Raw genomic sequence first — 18539 nt, 5'->3', positions numbered from 1 at the left:
GGCTGGTAAGCAGGGGGAGGTTTGGAAGTAGGCGGTAATTATGACAATGGTGTTTATAAGGGATGGGCTAGAAGGTCCGAGCTACCCTGGTCATGAGGACACAAAGCCTTCTACTGGTGGCCATCAACAATGTACATAAGATTGTTTAGGAGCAAGTGATCTATCATACCTAATTATAAAAATATAAATAAACTAATATAAAAGAAGTACAAAATACTTTAACCTATAAAAAGAACATAAAAAGATATACAGAGTCCATGTGATTTTAATTTTTCCTACTTTTAAATAAATGTTAAAAATAACACGCTATCAATAAATTTATTCACATGAATTTTATTGGCATTTCTTTTGACCTCTGATTTGAATGTTAGCAGTGAGTTTTAGGTTTTTACTCGAATCAATGTAGTTTTTCTGTTATTTTAGGAAAAAAAATGCACTTTGGTTTTTCATTTGGATCAGTTTATATTCAAGTATACATGGGTACATTGAAAATAGAACAAAACAGCATAGCCATAACAACACCTACAAAACCCCAAATAACTAATGCAAATATTGAAATAGTTATGAGGGTCTGAAATCATGACTGATGTTTTTTTTAGCTATATTTTATCATTTAATCAAACAGTCATGTTAGAGGCATTAGGCCTGATTTATTAAAGCTCTCCAAGGCTGGCCAGGATACATTTTCAGCAGTGAAGCTGGGTGATCCAGCAATGAAGCTGGGTGATCCAGAAAACCTGAAATGGATTTCTTCAATGTCATTTGCTATTTATTAGCAAATGTTTTAATACTGGACCAGACCATTTAATTCAAACAAGCATGTGTAAAGGTAAAACTGAAGTCAACTATTTTTTTTTACTGTAAATAGGTCTACCAATCTAAAGATAAGGAATACAAACTGTATATCCAACCCCTGGTAAGGCACCACAAGGAAGCAGATCCATCCCCGGCTTCACCATGACTTAATACCTAAATATAGTGCATTAGCAGGACATTATTGTATGTGTGAAAATGCAGACAAATGAAATAGAAGTCAGGAAGATGAATAGGCAATTAATTAAACCGGTATTGCTGCATTTATTCTCAAGTACAGCAAATGACCTACATTGCTGAGATAAAAGCAGACTTACATTACAAGGATTGCATGCCCACAGCGTAAGCCACGGATCGCCATCATTTATGAAAACCTGCACTTTTCAGTCCGAAACAAAATCAATACGTTTTACAAACCCCTCATGTGATATTTACTTTGTTCCCACACTTCTCATAGCTCTTTTGGCAATGATCTTTTGTGGTACTCGCAGCTATTAGTTTTTGGCAGCAAGCTGTGGCATTCATTACAGTCTGCAACTCTATTATAACTAAGGCAATTTATTTCATTAATTGGGAACATAATATGTCTTATTATGTCAAAACTAATAAACAGTTTTAAGGAAATGTTTTTAAAAAGAATGAAAACTTTGTTTAATTTTATAGTGTCTGTCTGACAGAAATGCAACAGAAAATGCATAAAGCTGTGCTGTATAGCTAGGGCTTGTTCAGATGGAAAAGCGGTTCCTAGGCAGCTTCTGGTGGCTGGAACCTTGCCAGTGACTTGGTAGCCCCAACTGCTATGCAGATTGATAATAAACATGTATTCATACAGCAGCAGTTCATACAGCAGCAGGAAATACAGTGAAACACCCACTACTGCCCCCTATGGTTGACCATAGGTGAGACTCTACATTTTTAACAGCAGGAAATAGTAAACCACTCACTGCTGCCCACTATAATTGACCATGGGTATGACAGTAGGTGTAGAGATGGAAACAATTCCTCCAAATGTCAATTTGACAGGAGTCAGACAAAATAAGAAGTTAGGGGAAATCAACATACTCCTCTATTAGGCAAGCATCAGGCAGAACATTGGCTTAGGTCAAAAGAATCTATTTCCTATCTAATACACAGGCATCGTTTTAAACAGGAAGAAAGGGTAAATCTCACCATTTCTTTTTTTTATGGGTGCTAAACCAGGGGAAAAGAAAAAATGACCCTACGTTGTAATGAAAAGTATCGCTACAGATGTCATGAAAATAGGGAAATGATAAGCACGATTCTTACTTCCTGCACATGTGATTAGCTGCTATTAAACAGAACAATGACTGGGGGAAATCCCACTACTTTCTGTCTTTTTGGAGGATATTAAACAGAGAAAAGGTAAAGAAGGGGTAGTTCCCTATTTCCTACCCGTTTAGAATAGGAAAGTGAGAACAGAATTGTATAACTTTCCCAACAGACAGCCCAGGAAGCAATAAACTTCTCCACAATAGGTTCAGACAGCAGGCAGAGAGAAGTTCTTTACCCTTTTCCACTCAATACAAAACTAAAAAAAGTAAAAGCAAACGTTCCGGCTAGAAAAAGGCTTCTACTGCACCTATCCCCCAACAATCCAAAAACATAATTAGGTAAGTTGGTGTTGTATGAACATTTTTCTGCTACTTTTCTTTCTCATTTTTTTTTCTTTTTGTTCTCATTATTTCTAAACACATGCTGCTGGATAATTGTCATTGCAGAGATCATTTTCTTAACTAGATGTACTCAGGATGGAAATTATAGTCTAGGAGGTGAATGGGATGAACGCTATCATTGTTGGCATGTTCTGAAGGAAATGAACACCAAATAAGCTACACGTAACATGTGATTTTCTCTTACAACTTACAAAGTCTACCGTATGATTTTCTTCAATCTCTCTCATCCACAAAATGTGTTTTTCTGCTTCATGTTTAAAAAACGCACTGTATATTTTTATTCTTCTTCAGAAATTTCTGTAATAAGTAGTTTATACATAGATAGAGTACTCAGTGAATAGTCTATTGTTGGGAGTATTTTCCACCGGCGTACATAATGGGCTCTGTTGATACGGGTCACCTTTATCTTCTTCGGGTCACATTCGCCTTTTGCTATGTATATATTTACTGGAATGCTGTCTTTGGCTGTTTTGCATTTATATGGAGTCTGATACATTTTTATAACTCTGTAAGTATGGTTTCACCATTCGTCTATAGTTAAAATTACATCTAGCTTCAAGATCATAGAAATCTGATCCGGGGTTTTTACAGAAAAGCCCAGTTCTTTAAATTACTTATTTATTTTTGCTAGTTTTTATTAAAGTACACAATATTCATAACTTCCAATATTACCAGCTTTTCTGAAACTTTTTAACATGGGGAACTCTTAAAAAAACTTTAAGATCTTCAGGGAAGCCCTACTATAAATTACTATAGCCACAGCTCACAGTACATTACTGTGATCAGTGAAAAGAATGCCTTTTACATTGCTAGCCATTTAGAAGATACCCCAAATTATCACCTTAACTGGCCTGAGAAAGACAACTGCCCATAGTTTAAAGAACCCCAGGAATCTTCAGTCCTTTGGAGGAAACTTGAGAAATTGTAATATAGCCAGCAGCAAAAAACGGACAAGTATTCTAAATACTACCTACATTTAAATTCTATTTCTGTCTCTATTGTTTTTAGAGGAAATCTCACCATTAGGTCTAATCTCACCAGGAAGTTAGGATAAACATTTCCAATGGGACAGTTGTTTCTTCACAGCTTGATTATTCGTATTGGATCTTCATATCAGTTAAACACATTTTATAAGAATAATACAAGCATATCAACATTTCTGTTTTTGTCATTGTTCCTGTACATTAGCATTGTCCTGACACTTTCTGCCAGATAAAATAACAGTAAAATCTGTATATTTTGTCTAATCCAGTTCTTTATAAAAAATAGTGCCAAAAATCATTTGATTTAAGTTAGGGTAAAGGACGTGACATTCTCTAAATAATCACCTACACTGTATATAAACACGTGTCTTTAAATAGAACCATAAAAGAATAATGCATAAATAATGATATAATGGATTCCCAGAGGTAACATTTGCCTTTTACTTTGTATACATTTAAATCAGATACTGTCCTGGGCTGCTTTGCATTTATATGACCAAGATGTATTATGCTAAAAGTAAGTTAATCATTTTTTACACTAATCTATTTTTTTTAATTGTTACTTTTTTTTAATAGTTAGAAGCAAACATTTTATCTAACTCACAGATCACAAGAACTGGAACTGTGCAATTATCTATACACTTATAACAATAACCTCCACATAATGCAATTTTAAACATTGCAATTCCCACTCAAAATATTGTTTTGAATATACTTCAAACAATAAATTTGAGTTTAAACCAGAATTATTTGACAATGTTGTGAAAATGTCATTGGAAAAAAATACTTAAGTCTTTACTTGGGCCACTGGATGGAGCTGTGCCCTCATGTAAAGTGTATAACAAACTCTAGCCATCTGAGACAGAGTTTGTAAACCTTTACATGAAGACACAGCGCCTACTACTGATGACCAGCAATAATGCACAGAAAATCATTTAGTGACCCAACATAGCCAACTCAAAAGTAATGTTTGAAAAATAACACATCATGAATGTATTTATTCACATTAATTGTATTAGCATTTCTAATAATTACTGTTTTAAATGTTAATAGTGATGACCACATTTTGTGCCCTATGTCCATATTTGAGTTAATGCATTTTTCCTGTTTTCCTAGATAAAAACAAACACCTGAGTTTATTTTTAGATGGGTTTATATTCAAGCATATATGGTATATATCAGATCTCAATTCTTAGGATCCCTGACGGAGATGTATTAACAACATATAAAGCAGCAGTCGCCAACCGGCGGAGAAGGCCCCTGGCAGGGCACACCTACCAGAGCTGCGGGCTATGTTCCCCGTACAGAACACAGGCTTAATTAAGTGGGCATTCTCAGATCTGTGATGGGAGAGTGGGCGGGTTCTAGCATCATGACATCATATTGGGGGAAGTTTCTTTGTCGGGGGTAATTTTAGTGGTCGGCAGGAACGAAAAAGTTGTCGACCACTGATATAAAGCACTGTCTGACCTTAGAAATGTAAGGTTGAAATGTATAAGATAGAAATGTAAAACATTTACCAGGCTGACTTTGGTTACCAGAACACAATCTTACCTAACCAAAGTATACCTTTAACTAGGTTTCCAGCTGCCTAAAGCCTCCATTCAGCAATTACATCTCCCTATATTGATCAAAGTACAAATATTTGCTTGCTGAAGGGAATTTCTAAATTTTAATTCACACCTACCATAAATCATTTGATCATAAATTCCCTTGGCTGATACAACCTGCTAAGTCTGACACTGATTCTTTAATAACAAGATTGCTTCTAGAAATGGACTGCTTATAATGCTAAAGTTTTCAATGTATACATTTTTAGCTACAGATATATTTAGTGAAAAAAGAGCATTTGGTGATGATGATCTCACTGATGAAGCAGTGATCTCATTCTTCCAATTTAACACTTTCTAAAATGTACTTATTTGTACTAAACACTGTCTTGTTGTCTATAAGAATGATGTATAAAGAATGTTAACAAAACATTTTTTTGATTCCCCATAGATACCTGGCTGTCATACTGATCCAGTGTCTTTAGTACTTTTTTACTGACCTGCCATAAGCATGCCAATCATGAGTTCTGAAATGATAGGATGCTATGTATTTATAGTGTTTATCTTATAGTAGATACATATAGAGTATCAATGTCTAGAACATGGGAATGTTTGACTTTTAGACCTAGCTTGTGGCAGGAAAAGATTTCATAAATAAAATAAAAAATTCCATTTTATTTAAAAATATAGGTTCTGGTAAAGGCACGCAAATGTATAAAACACATTAAACATACAACACGTTCATTATAGTGTATTATAAAAACATGTCAAATGCAAAGGCAAATGTGCATTAAAATGACCACCATTAAATAATATATAAAGGCAATTACAAACAAAAAAAGAAAGAAAATATCAAGTACATGCTTGTATATTTCTCTCTTTAAGAGCCTGCAACCACAACAAAATACCTGTAAAGTAAGTGTGCACAAGACATCAGTGTGCACAGGACAAATACACATACCTGATTTATATCAATGTTAGAACATAAAAAAAAACTTTTAAAAAAGCAGTTCTATCCCATAGATTTGTTAAAGTCAACCAATTGTTAAAGGCAACCAGTCCTGTCTTGGAAAGGAAGATAAACATATTACTTTTTTCTAGTTGTACTGTGCGCTTCGGTATGAATAATAAAATGCTAGACTCAAAAGTTCCTTTTTTTAAAGCTATGATGCAAATATTATGTATGAGCACATGTGAAGCATGTATGATGTGTTGAATCCTTTCCATAATTATATCCACACACATTTTAGTAAAAGGCATTGTAATAACACAGCAGCATTTTCAATTTCTCTGATTGCTAGATGTGATAGAGCAACACTCCAGCCCAGGTCTGACAAAATGGAAAGTGCTCATGTCCCCTCATCCCAGTGTGAATAATTCACATCCTTTCCTCATTGTTATCCCCTGAGTACAGCAAGATATTTTCGCTTCGGCCATTACCACGTTTTTTTCCCCCTGTAACTTATGAGTGTCTGAATTGCTGACAGCCTTTATTTTTCAGGAAGGCACAAAACTGCACATTGAAAAGCCATTATCTTACCGCTCGCACACTGCTGTCATTTAGAAGTAACCCCTGACTATTTCTACACAGCATAGCCAGATAAGCGCTTGATATGGAGTTGACACCGCACCTATCCATTAGTAGAGGAAATAAAAGGTTCTCTACTCAGATCTACGTAAACAAACAGTCAGGCATAAGGTAATGCAAAGGTTGAAGCCAGAACATGGCCATGGCTGTGTGTAGAGGAGAGGAGTGGGCTGGTGGGAGGTGGAAGACATTCATTATCAGTATGACGGTTTGAAATTAGTGATACAATACAGAGGTGGCTGTTGTATTGTACAGCTAGCAATGCTAAATACATAATTTATCAGTCTAAATATCTAAAATGTGGGACAATGTTGGTACAAATCCTCTCTGCTATACAAAAAGCCTGTAGAATAGGACACTTGTGGTCCTGATATTTAAGCCCAATTGAACCTTCAGTTTGAATAAGCCAATACATTCCAGGTGAATCAAAAGGGGAGGTATTTAATGTCCTACAGTTCTTTGTCTTTAGTAGCTATAGCTTGAGTAGAAACACCTGTTCATTGCCAGCATACAGAACAGAAATATATTTTCTCACTGTGTTAGTAACAATGTTTTTTCTTGACTAGGGTAGCCCGTACCTTGCCCCTTCACCTTGCCCTCCCACCATACTTACTAACATACCTTCTCTCTTGCCAGCCCCCTTTCCGTCCTTCTTCTCCATCTTAACCTTACAAACCACACTACACCAATCTGCATTTTAATGGCTGGCAAGCAGCCGTTTATTAATAAATACAATAAACAACTTATAACTTATTATTATGTATCAATATAATAATTTAACACATATTCAAATATACGAATATAAACAAATAAATATAACCACTGAAACAAATAAAACACAAACACAAACAAACAAATAAACCAACAAACAACAAACAAGAACACAGTAAACACCAAAATAAACCAATAATAACTTTAATTAACCCGCTTATTTTTCTTGAATTTACCCTTTAAATAACCACCTTTACAAATACTATCTCAACATTTTCCCAACCAACGACTAGGTTGCAGGTCCGGAAGGTAAAGTCCGCCACCACCACAGCACATATTCTCCAAACCACCATACCAACCTGGCCCCTAAGCAGCCCAGTACCACCTCAGGGGCCTCCACCTTTTACCACTTAAAGGGGGGTTCACCACCACCTTGGGTGCCCCCCAACCAAAATTTAACCAGCACTCTTACCTCCCACCAAACCTCAACCGCCTCCCAACCCTCTATAACAAGGGCGGGAGGGTGGGCAACTTCTTCTTTTCAAAAAATGTGACTCACTTCCGTTTGACTCTCCTTTTACCCTCTACTCTCTCCTCCCCTTCTATTTCCGACCCAACCTACTCCCCCTCCTTCCTTTCTTCCAAGACTAGCTTTTAACTCTTTCCAACCAACCCCCACCCCTTGCTTCGTGTCTGTCCGTGCCCCCTGTCATGTTGCCTTCCGCATATTTCCTTGCTACAGGCTCTCTGTAGTGTTCCAATCAGTTCTCTGCAATGTCAGACCTTTTATTTTGCAAGGTTGGGCTCCATTGAATTGCACATGGCTTTGGGTGAACATTAGGGATGAGCGAGCAAATTTATTAAATTTGGCCTTGGAGAAACTCTATCCAGAAACACATACTATAGGGCGGCAACAGCAATTAGGGGAGCGGAGCAGCTCAGCTCCCGATTGCTGTTGCATCCCTGTACTATGTGTTCCTGGAAAGAGTTTCTCTATCCAGGAACACAAAGTGAGTCTCACAGCTGGCTGCTTATGAATGAATGCAGCGTGGGAAAAATCCTCTGATTTTTCCCATGGCCACGTTCATTTAAAAAAACAGAAGCTGCATGACTCACTCTGAGAGGAGTTTATGCATTTATGAATGGAGCCAGGAGGAGGATCTTGACAGGAGGATTCCCACGGCTGTATTTATAAATGCAGCCGCGATAATCCTCCTATAGTGATTTTCCGATGGTTTTGCAAAATTTTGCAGACCCATCAGAACTTCAAGGAATTTTTTCACTCATCCTTAGTGAACATGCTTATGACAAGAGAAGGATTGGAGTCCCAGACCAGATTGTAGTTTGCAGGTAGGTCCACTTCCTGGATGTTCTGTCTGCAAGTAGTATTTGGGTCATATGACTAGATTCACTGAATTACAAACTCTTGCAATTATAACTTTGTAGTAAGCTGGCATGCTGCTTTAAACTATTTCATCTCATTTCTTTTTAACAGCCAGTGGAAAATTAAAGTTGGTCCATTTCACGATGGTCAAGGATACATCCGTCTTTTTCAACCTTCTTAATTCTAAAATATTTAGGCCTTGGGAAATCCTACTAAATTTAATTTATTGTGGTTCGTTGGGAAAAGAAGCCACCTAAACTGGTGGCCAATGGAAATAATGTCTCTTTAAAGTGGTGGCAGAATAGCATCATATGTTGGAGCCATGTAGCTGGCTCTACTAAGTTGCATTCGTTGAGCATGGCTAGAATAGATGGTAGCTTTTTATTAGGGAAGGTTGCAGATAAGCTGCCTATGCTCATATTTTCAATATGCTCAAACTGAGCATGGAGCTGTGAAAATAACCCACACTGCTAAGCTGATGACATTCTATAGAAGGGATCATGGCACAGAAGATGAATCTGGGTCACCTGCATCTCAGGTCAAATGGACTGCTCTTTGCCTTTGATTTGATATCTTATGACAGTGATGTTTTCCTGGTTGTCAGATAGCTCTGATTGGAGTTGATTACAATTCAGATAGGAGCTATTAAGACCACGGATTGAAACTCAAAATTTGAGCAGTTTAAGTTCCGATCTTACATACGACAGGTAAAGTGTGGCTTGGTACACCCGCCTTTCTCTTTGCTCCTTTCTTTTACATAGTTTGTCCACCAGACTATGACAGCTGTCATCTTGTGACATCCGCCTTGACTTAGCCATGCTATATCTGTCAATGACAGGAATAGTACGGCTCACTAAAAAAGCACAAATTCGTACTATGATTATTTTAGACCATTTGGATTTCTTGACTAATCCACCAAGATTTGAATTGACTCAATTTTTTTCCATTCTGCTCACTTCTAGTTATAAATATTTGCAGCTAAGCAAAATCTAGAAAGATGATGTATTGCCACAAGTCAATAACTCTAATTAATTCGAATGAGAAACTTCCCTTTAATTTCACTTGAATATTCCCGAGGGAGAAATTTCTAAGTACAATGAAAGCCAGCTCAGAAATACATTGAAAGTGTTTCCATTTCTTCTTTTATTGACTGTTTTGTGGGGCTTCAGGCTCATTTCACAGAAAAGCAATCACGAATAAAGAATTTGCCTGGCCTGGTTTAGGCTTAGTATGCAAATCTCCATCTTTTATCTCAATTAGACACACCTCTTCTCATCTGTTGCTCAAAAAATAATATTTGCACTCCCCCAAACTTTTTTGCCTCCTTTTACAACCATTTTTAAGTTTGCAAATTTATTGAATTTGCTTCAAAACTGAGAAATTTGGAGGAAACTGGAAAATCTTTGATATAAAGTCTTTGTACATGTATAAGATATTACTTTAAAATTACATAAATAGTTTTCATTTCACATTTTTTACCAAATGTGAGCCTTGATGCAGTGAAGATATATTATTCCCCATGTGCAGTATGCATTACTAGATGAATTACAAATCCAAAAATAAATATTGCATCATAGCTTCTGTGTTGTTTTGAGTGTTCTCTGACCTCTGACCTTAGCATGAATATTATACCAGCAATTTAAATTCTACAACATTCTCTAGAAGAAACATGGATGAGCTCCTATACAGGGTATACAATGCTAGACATGGAGTATGCATTGGTTTTAATATAATAGATATTTGATTTGATTAAAAAAATCTCAAGTCTTTCTATGTCAAGTTTGAGTAAAATAATGATTGGGAAAGACAGTTTTTTTTCTCATTGATTTGTATCAGGCAACAGGCATTGTCATTTACCACGTGATGAAATACAATTCAATAAAAAAATTGAATGCCCCCCCACCCAAGAATTTGCCACCCCTTCCATATTCACCGCTAAGGTTGTAAAGACTAAAGGGGAAACCTGCAGCCTCCTGGGATACTTATGTTACATATCCCAGTAGGATGCAGGCTGCTCCTTCTACACATGCCCGATATCAGTCACTGTGTCATCAGGGGCTTTTCTGTAATGTAAAAAAAAACAAGCGCTCAAGCTTACGCATGCGTGAGATCAGGGCTAATTTATTTACATTTGAAGGAAGACACATCTCTAGATCTTGCACAGGCTCAGCGTGAGATTAGGCAACGTCATCAAGAACCCAGAAGAAAGATGATGGCAGGGTGGAAAATACCAGGTAACCACTGAAAGAAGACAGACCCCAAGACAGCATGGGACCAATCTCAGGACTAGACGGGCAGGTATACACATTCTGGTATTGGTATTCCCCTTATATGTATTTCATTCATGTGTTTAACTTTGCCTGGGGTTCAACGTTTCTAAAAAACTGGTTTTAAGTAGAACGCAAAGGTTGTCATTGCTACAGTCCTTTTCTAATAATGTGATCTGTCCTGCTGTCACTTTGATTCTTTTACTTTAATACTTTGAGCCACTGACCAAATAGAGATATACAGACTTGGGTTTGTAGACTTGGGGTTTCTGATCTACACTCTAGTGCCTGATCAAAAAGTATAAAAACCAGAAGGTCAGGATAACAGCAAGTAATATGGATTGACAGAGGCCGAATGGCAGCTGCAGAGTTTCTGCTATAACTGACTTTAGGGCTACATTAACGAAAGCTTGAGATGGCACAAAAATGATTACAGAAACTGCATACAAAAAACAGATTTGCAGAATGTCTAGTCCACCACCACATATTGTCAGAATAAAATGACAATCCAGCACCTATGACAGCTACTACGATCCATAATAGCAAATCGATTCAACTCTGCACTTTTATCTTTATATAAATCCGCCCTGCAGGAAGAACTTGGACTGCACAACAGCATTTTAGCAGCCAACTGGCATGAATAAGGACAACTGATATCTTTAGACAGACAAGTCATACAAAATAAATGCAATTACATACAGATTTAAGTAGAATAGAGGACACTAAATGACAACTGATAACTGGCCATGGAGGTCCAACAGAACACAGCCAGAAGGGTCAGCTCTATGCATAACAAAGAAACTTCTTTCAATGTTTCTGTTTTGGACAGACTTAGCCAGATTCCCTATCAGATAATTACTGTTGCATGGAAATCTCCATTTAACCTTGAAAATGACTTAAGGGCATCATGCTATACTTGTTATTGACCTATACAAATTATTTATTTAGCAATATGGCCCCAATAGCAGTGATGGGCTAAGAAAATAATTTTTAAGTAAATTGCAAAACTCCAAGATTGATGGGAAGAAGAAAATACAATTTCTCCTTCCAAATACAAATACCCTTTAGGATCAGGGGACGTGTAGTAAAGTGTCCCTGGTAAAAGAAAAACAAAATATATTAAAATGTAATGTAAGAATACAATTTTGCTGGATTTTTTGTGACATGTTGATAATGTAATGATCTCTAAATCTATCCACTCCACTCCACAAAAATCAATTTTTGCAAAGCACTGGTTTGTCCCTGTCCACTAGAGTAAATATTCTCAACCAAGGTTCCTCTAGATCAGTGTTTCTCAACTAGGGTTCTGTGAAATCCTAGGGTTCCTTCAGAAGTTGCTAAGGGTTCCTTGAGCAATGAGCAATTTGTGACTCTCAGGTCAGTTTAACAGATACCAATTATCTTTTTTGCTGTCTGTATAGGCGACATTCTTCCCCCTGACCACCATACTAATATACTGTTAACTGTGGATATAGTAATTTAAGAATGAGTTTACCGAAGACCTGAAAGGTATTTCAAAAGTTCCCCATGTTAAAAAGGTTGAGAAACACTGCTCTAGAGTATTCTAAGGGTTACTTGGAGTAATTCTAAGGGTTACTGTCGCTGATTGACCTCCCATTTCATGATGTCTGCAAAGTTGTCAGCCACCATTTGGTAGAGCCAACTGCATGACTCCAATGATGTTTTTAGGTCTCTATAAATGTGGTATTTTATCCACCACTGTAAGATGACAATCTATCTAATGGCCACCAACGCTCTATATCTGCATAACATATTCAAATTTGGGATTGGTCACAACGAAGGAGTAAGCATTAAATACTAGAAGGATCTAAGACAATATGTCCAGGACTCAGTTTATACCTCTTGTAAAATTGTGAACAACAATATTAAATTAACTTTCAATAAAATGATCAAACCTTTTTCTTGTTGGTGGGGCAGATGTAGAAGTTATCAATCACAGTAGTGACTCCAGGCTGAAGATTTAGCTTTGTATATGTTGTCCCATAATCCGAGGACCTTGAAAAAAAAAACATAAAATTAGGCAAAAGCACATTAGAAAAAAACTATTTAAATATATGGTAATTGGAGTTCAATATAAATTACTAAACGGTCAATTTACTAAATTGGATGACCTATATTCATTGCATTTGTTGCTTCACCTGACCATTTTGCCTTGAAATGTTAACAAACATAAATATCACAGTGGAACAGAGACTTTTGTATGAGATTAATTTGTTAAAAGCATCTATGTTTTATGGATTTGTAGAGGACATTGAAGTATCTGCATATTCTTAAGTTAATTTTTAACCTCCCTGGCAGTTTAATTATTTTGTATTTTTAAATGTCAAATCGGTACATTTTCGGTACGTTGGTAAAATATTTCTAATTTTAAATTTCCCGCCCCCCAAGATACACACAGGCCGCCCACGCACACATCGCATACCTGGCCAGCATCTGCATCACCTAGCTTTGCGTCTCCAATGCTCACACGCCAGAGTGTAAGGCTAGGGGATGCAGATGCCTGGCATTGCCAACAGGACGCCGATGCCGGCAGAGCATCACCAAGTGGACACAGATGCCGGGCCGGCATCGCTGGAGGACACCACAGGTTCGTTAAGACCAGGTAGGTCCTCAATTCCACCCCGAGTGTGGCTCGGCCTTACCACTTTCTGTAATGAAATTTCACCCTGAGCCATACTTGGGAATACCCCCAGGGGGGGTTAAGAAGCAAATACCCCCACTGACCTCTGCAGAAACAGGCACTATGCAGCAATTCATCCTCAATGTTTACAGCAGAAGTGCTTAAAAGTGTACCTACAACCAAAACTTATTGGTATGATAGAATAAGAACATTTAATGAGAGATCAATTTGAGAGATTTACCCTTACTTTTTGTTTATTGAACATTGTTTCATGTAGGAAGTGAGGAAAATCTGTAACATGGAAACAGAAATCATCCAAGTTGTTAAGTTTAGGTTGTCCTCAGCAGTTCAGAGTTCCCTGCTCATGTCTCCTAGCAGTGAGCACACAATTACCCTGATTATTCAAAGCTCCCAAAGACTGGAGAAGATAAACCATGATAGGTAAACCTGAGTAATCCAGCAAACGTAGAATAGATTTCTTAAAATGATTTGCTATTGTCAAGTGTTTTTTAATCCCCGACTAGATATATTCCAGGTTAGCTAGTTTATCCAGGTTTGCAAATCAGTAATAAATTAGGCCCATTAGCTCAGCTCCCTTATCCAAGCAGTGACCCAACAACTCCCCAATACCCAAGTGCCCTCTCCCAACAGCATACCTATTCAATTTACAGGTTCAAATTGCTAATCTCTCTGCAGCTTTCCAGCTTTCTAATCTCCAACATAAATGTAGAAAAGGGAGAATCAGAAGAAAGAAGAACCCGACTCACCAGGAAGCATCTCATTTTTATGTGCAATTTCTTTACATAAGTCAGCAGTAACCATATTAGAGCTTTAGTAAATGATCTGCTAAAAACAATAAATTAGGTCCTTACTTAGTACAATTAATAATAGGCACATGCAGAAATCCACATTAACCAATCAGAAAACATCTTAACCACAGTATAATCAAAGCTAATTGGAGACATGTGATGAACTCATTTCCCATTTGTTTATTCTACTGGTTGATGTATGAGCTTAGCAGAGCCACTTGTTAAATTCTATATGCGGACACTGATTTTATTTTTTATTTTGTAATCTTGTCTTTGTGAGTTGTTCAGCTCACATCTGATATTATGGCTAAAATGTGCAGACTCGTTCTCCTGCCCTGACCACAAAGCACTGCGGTGGGTTGGGAAACCACCAGCCATCATAGAGCAATTAGCAGTGTAGACAAGATGAATTGGATGTGGTATGCGAGAAAATGGAGAATATGTTATCCTATAGCGCTAAACCTCATACAAAAATAATATCATTCCGTGCACCCAACCAAAAGAAAACATTATTTTTTAATATTTCAGCTTCCCAGAAAACATATTTTATCGATAAAGAAACCCAAACCAGTCTGTTCAATATAAGGCTCAGCTTTCCCACAGATTGCATAGTACTTCATATAGAGTTTTACCATTTCATTCTCCTAGGATATATATACTTTTACGCATTACCGATCTGTCGTAAAATATGATATATGGCCTACAAAAACTTGTGTTTTCAAAATTAAATTTAATATGATCCCAACCATTCTGTATTGAAGAAAAATATATGGGAAAGTCAAAAGACAGATGTATGAAAAGACTCATGTATGTATAGCAATACACTGCAATGTTTAACAGGGTTTTAAAGGGTTCGTCCAGTAACATTCTACAGCAGTGTTTCCTGACCATGGTTCTGTGGAACCCCACAGTTCCTCCGGAGGTTGCAAGGGGTTCCTGGAGCAATGAGTAATTTATACCTCTTGGGTCAGTTTGAGGCACACCAATGATCTTTTTGGCTATCTATAAGGGTGACATTCTTCCCAATGGCCAGCAATGTAAAAGGCATTATCCTTTCTGATCACCATGCTAATGTACTGTGAGCTGTGTATATATTAATACTAGGGGTTCCCCAAAAGTTAAACACTGTTATAGAGAATTTATTTATCCAGCACTACTCTGATGACAAAAACTACAATATTAGTACTGGGTGAATAGAACCTTTAACATGGCAGCACATTGGTGACAAACTCCTGCTGATGACATGAAACTAGTGCTCAGGTTCTCATCTCTGCCCACCTGCCTGTATAAGAACTCATACTATCTGATTAGTTTTGTATTAACTTTATATTTTTAAGAACGCAGGAGGGGAATTGAGACTTCAAGTGGGATGGTGAAGGAGAGACAGGAACTAAAGTCATAAGTATAGTAACAGATGGCATGTTTGGTAATAATTGGTAAGTCACAGTCCTGCAACCTGCACATTAATAAGGGGGAACAAGCATAGTCAATCTATATATATATATATATATATATATATATATATATATATATGCTAAAGTTTAGTAAAAAAATATTTTTTTTTCATTATGTCTGACTGTACACTAGAGGATAGCAGAGTATCTGCAATGTCAGATTTCTGCTTGTATTACAACTACTGATCCTATTATTTTCCCATTACTTTCATTGTGTATCATAGTTGTGAGTATTCACAATGATAGTCCCAGTTCTCTACTCTCTCTACAATTAAAACATTGTAAATGAAGCATGAACTGTAGCCACAAACATTAGGGATATGCAGTTCTTTGGAAATGGATATTTATAGGGACCAACTGAATACATATTTTTGGAACAACAAGAAATGTATCATTAGAACATAAAACAAATTATCTGTTACAAATATTACCCGTTAGTGGTTGATACCTGTACTAATCAATATCAATTTTTTTTTATTTATTTTGCTGACCAAAAAAACGTGACAGTAATAAAGGAAAGGAAAACCTATGATCCTGCCAGGGGCACCCACAGTGTAGGTATTTAGCTTCATCGATCTTTGCCAGACATTGTAGACAACAAGGGAAGGTAAAAACATGATCATATATGAAAGACTATGATGTTGTCTGAATTGAAGTGTAATAAAAGTTTATAACAAGTAATAATCTTCCATGTGTTTCTAGTACTATATAGAAGCCCGAAAGCACAATGTGAAAACAGCCAGCCTTGCATAAGAAAATATGATACGTGATGATCTCATGTCTATGGAGGCATTTAGTAACCTGCTGGCTGACCATGTTTTTAATGCATTTATGATGAGTTTACATTGCCTTTCCTGAATAGAAATGGATGCACTCACATCTGGAAGCAAAACCGGATTCAGGTTCAAGACAAATAAATTTTATTGCAACTTAAAGAAAATTCACTTTTTTCACATTTAACAAAAAGCTGTGAAAACTTTTGCTTGGTGGTGAGGTAAACTATACAGGGGTTAGAGAGTTTGGTATATGCTATTAGTTTCCTATCACTTCACTTATGTATACTTGTGTTCAATCTGAGATACAGAAATTACATCCCTAGTGATCACACTGCAGCACCCAGCAAGCTGAGACCCCTAACATCTCATAGTAAGACAAGGCAGCCATATATCTGCTCATATCCTATGCTTACTGCCTTTCCTAAAAAATCACAGGGATCATTGGATCCAAAGTGTTGCTGATTTTAAAACTTTGGGGTAGAGAAGCTCTTTTAGCATCTCTACCCCAGCTTTTGACAACAATTTACACCTTCAGCCATTTAATTTGAAGGCTGAAGGTATGCAACCACCCTTGGTGTCAGGAAGTTTGTATAGGAACACCTGTGCAGACTTTCTGACCACAAGGATAGAATTAGGTTAATGGAACAGGGCGGTTTAATTAATCTCACTCACCTCTTGGTCTTGGACCATCAACATCTCCATTATCACATTCCATAGTGATTGAATTTAGGTGTTTGTGCTGTGTGAATTTAAATAATGGGGTATTTTCCAACACTTGATAAAGTGGCTTGGGAGGCGGTGAAACATTTTCAAAGTCCAGCTGAATGTGATAACGACAATAAATAAGTACACAGACTGATACTAAACCTTTATGGCAAGTATAATCTAAGTAAATATTTATTGAAATGCGTATCCATACCTATTCATATTCATTCATTTTTCAAAGTATGCTTTCAAATAGGTTCTCTATTAAAAAGCACTCCAATGCCTCCTATTGTGTTTGGAAAGCTTCTGTATGAAATTATTGGTCCTCTAACTGCTAGTCATATGCAAGGTTTGTGTTTCTTTCCCTGAGAATCACCCTGCACTCTGTGTAATCTGGTCTCTCTGCTCTGTTTGGAGTATTCTACTTTCTGGCTGCAAACTTTTAATGTCAGTAAAGTCATAAAATATAAATCATTATTGTTTATTGCCTTAGTGATACATTTCTTCCTTTTGTTGTTTTAATTATAAGTGTTAAATTAGTCATTATAATTTCTGATATCATTTGCAGAGAACTGCACAAGCCTAATGCCTGTGGCTACAACTTATGCTTTGATCAGAATATCTGTAGCCGCCGCATTGCACTATAGAAAGCAAAGACTACAAGTATAAACACCTCCATCCATAATACACAATGCAAGGAATCATGGGACATGTAGTTTTCCTATAGACAGGAAGCTGATATTGCAGTCATTCTGCTGCCCTCTAGTGTTCATCCAAAAATAGTGAAAACTACCAGCAGCAAGCAAAAACACATTTTTCAAACTTTATATTACTTTATATATATATAATTTCAGATTTCAGGTGTGTTGCTCTGTATTCGATTTAATCAATGGGGATTGTGACTTTAGAGGTAATTCAGATTCCATGTTTATTAATGCCTGATTAAATTACAATTCTTTTACTGTTCTTGGCACAAAAATGGAAAAAAATATATATAAAATGTATTATAAATTCTTTTTAATGCTGCATGTTTTAGCAGGGAACGTGCAGAAAGGAGTATACATAATCTCACATGCATTATACCCTAGTGAGATCTGAATGCAGACATCAATGCCAGCCATTCCACCACTATGCTTTACAGTTTAGTTTTAATGAAAAAAGACA

The 18539-nt window shown here is 36.7% G+C and overlaps 1 protein-coding gene across 3 annotated transcripts in view; it reads right to left on the bottom strand.

The window, feature by feature from the left end:
- SORCS2 (sortilin related VPS10 domain containing receptor 2) overlaps positions 1 to 18539 on the bottom strand; it is a 515645-nt gene that overhangs the window by 223115 nt on the left and 273991 nt on the right. For all 3 annotated transcript variants that reach the window (XM_072406487.1, XM_072406488.1, XM_072406489.1), the window contains exon 3: positions 12907 to 13006. In XM_072406487.1, the coding sequence (XP_072262588.1) occupies positions 12907 to 13006 (100 nt within the window). The remainder of the gene's footprint in view (positions 1 to 12906; positions 13007 to 18539) is intronic.

This window comes from Pyxicephalus adspersus, chromosome 3, assembly GCF_032062135.1.
Source record: "Pyxicephalus adspersus chromosome 3, UCB_Pads_2.0, whole genome shotgun sequence".
Classification (NCBI taxonomy): Eukaryota; Metazoa; Chordata; class Amphibia; order Anura; family Pyxicephalidae; genus Pyxicephalus; species Pyxicephalus adspersus.
The sequence above is the reverse complement of the archived record's forward strand: the minus strand, read 5'-3'. Positions and strand labels throughout refer to the sequence as shown.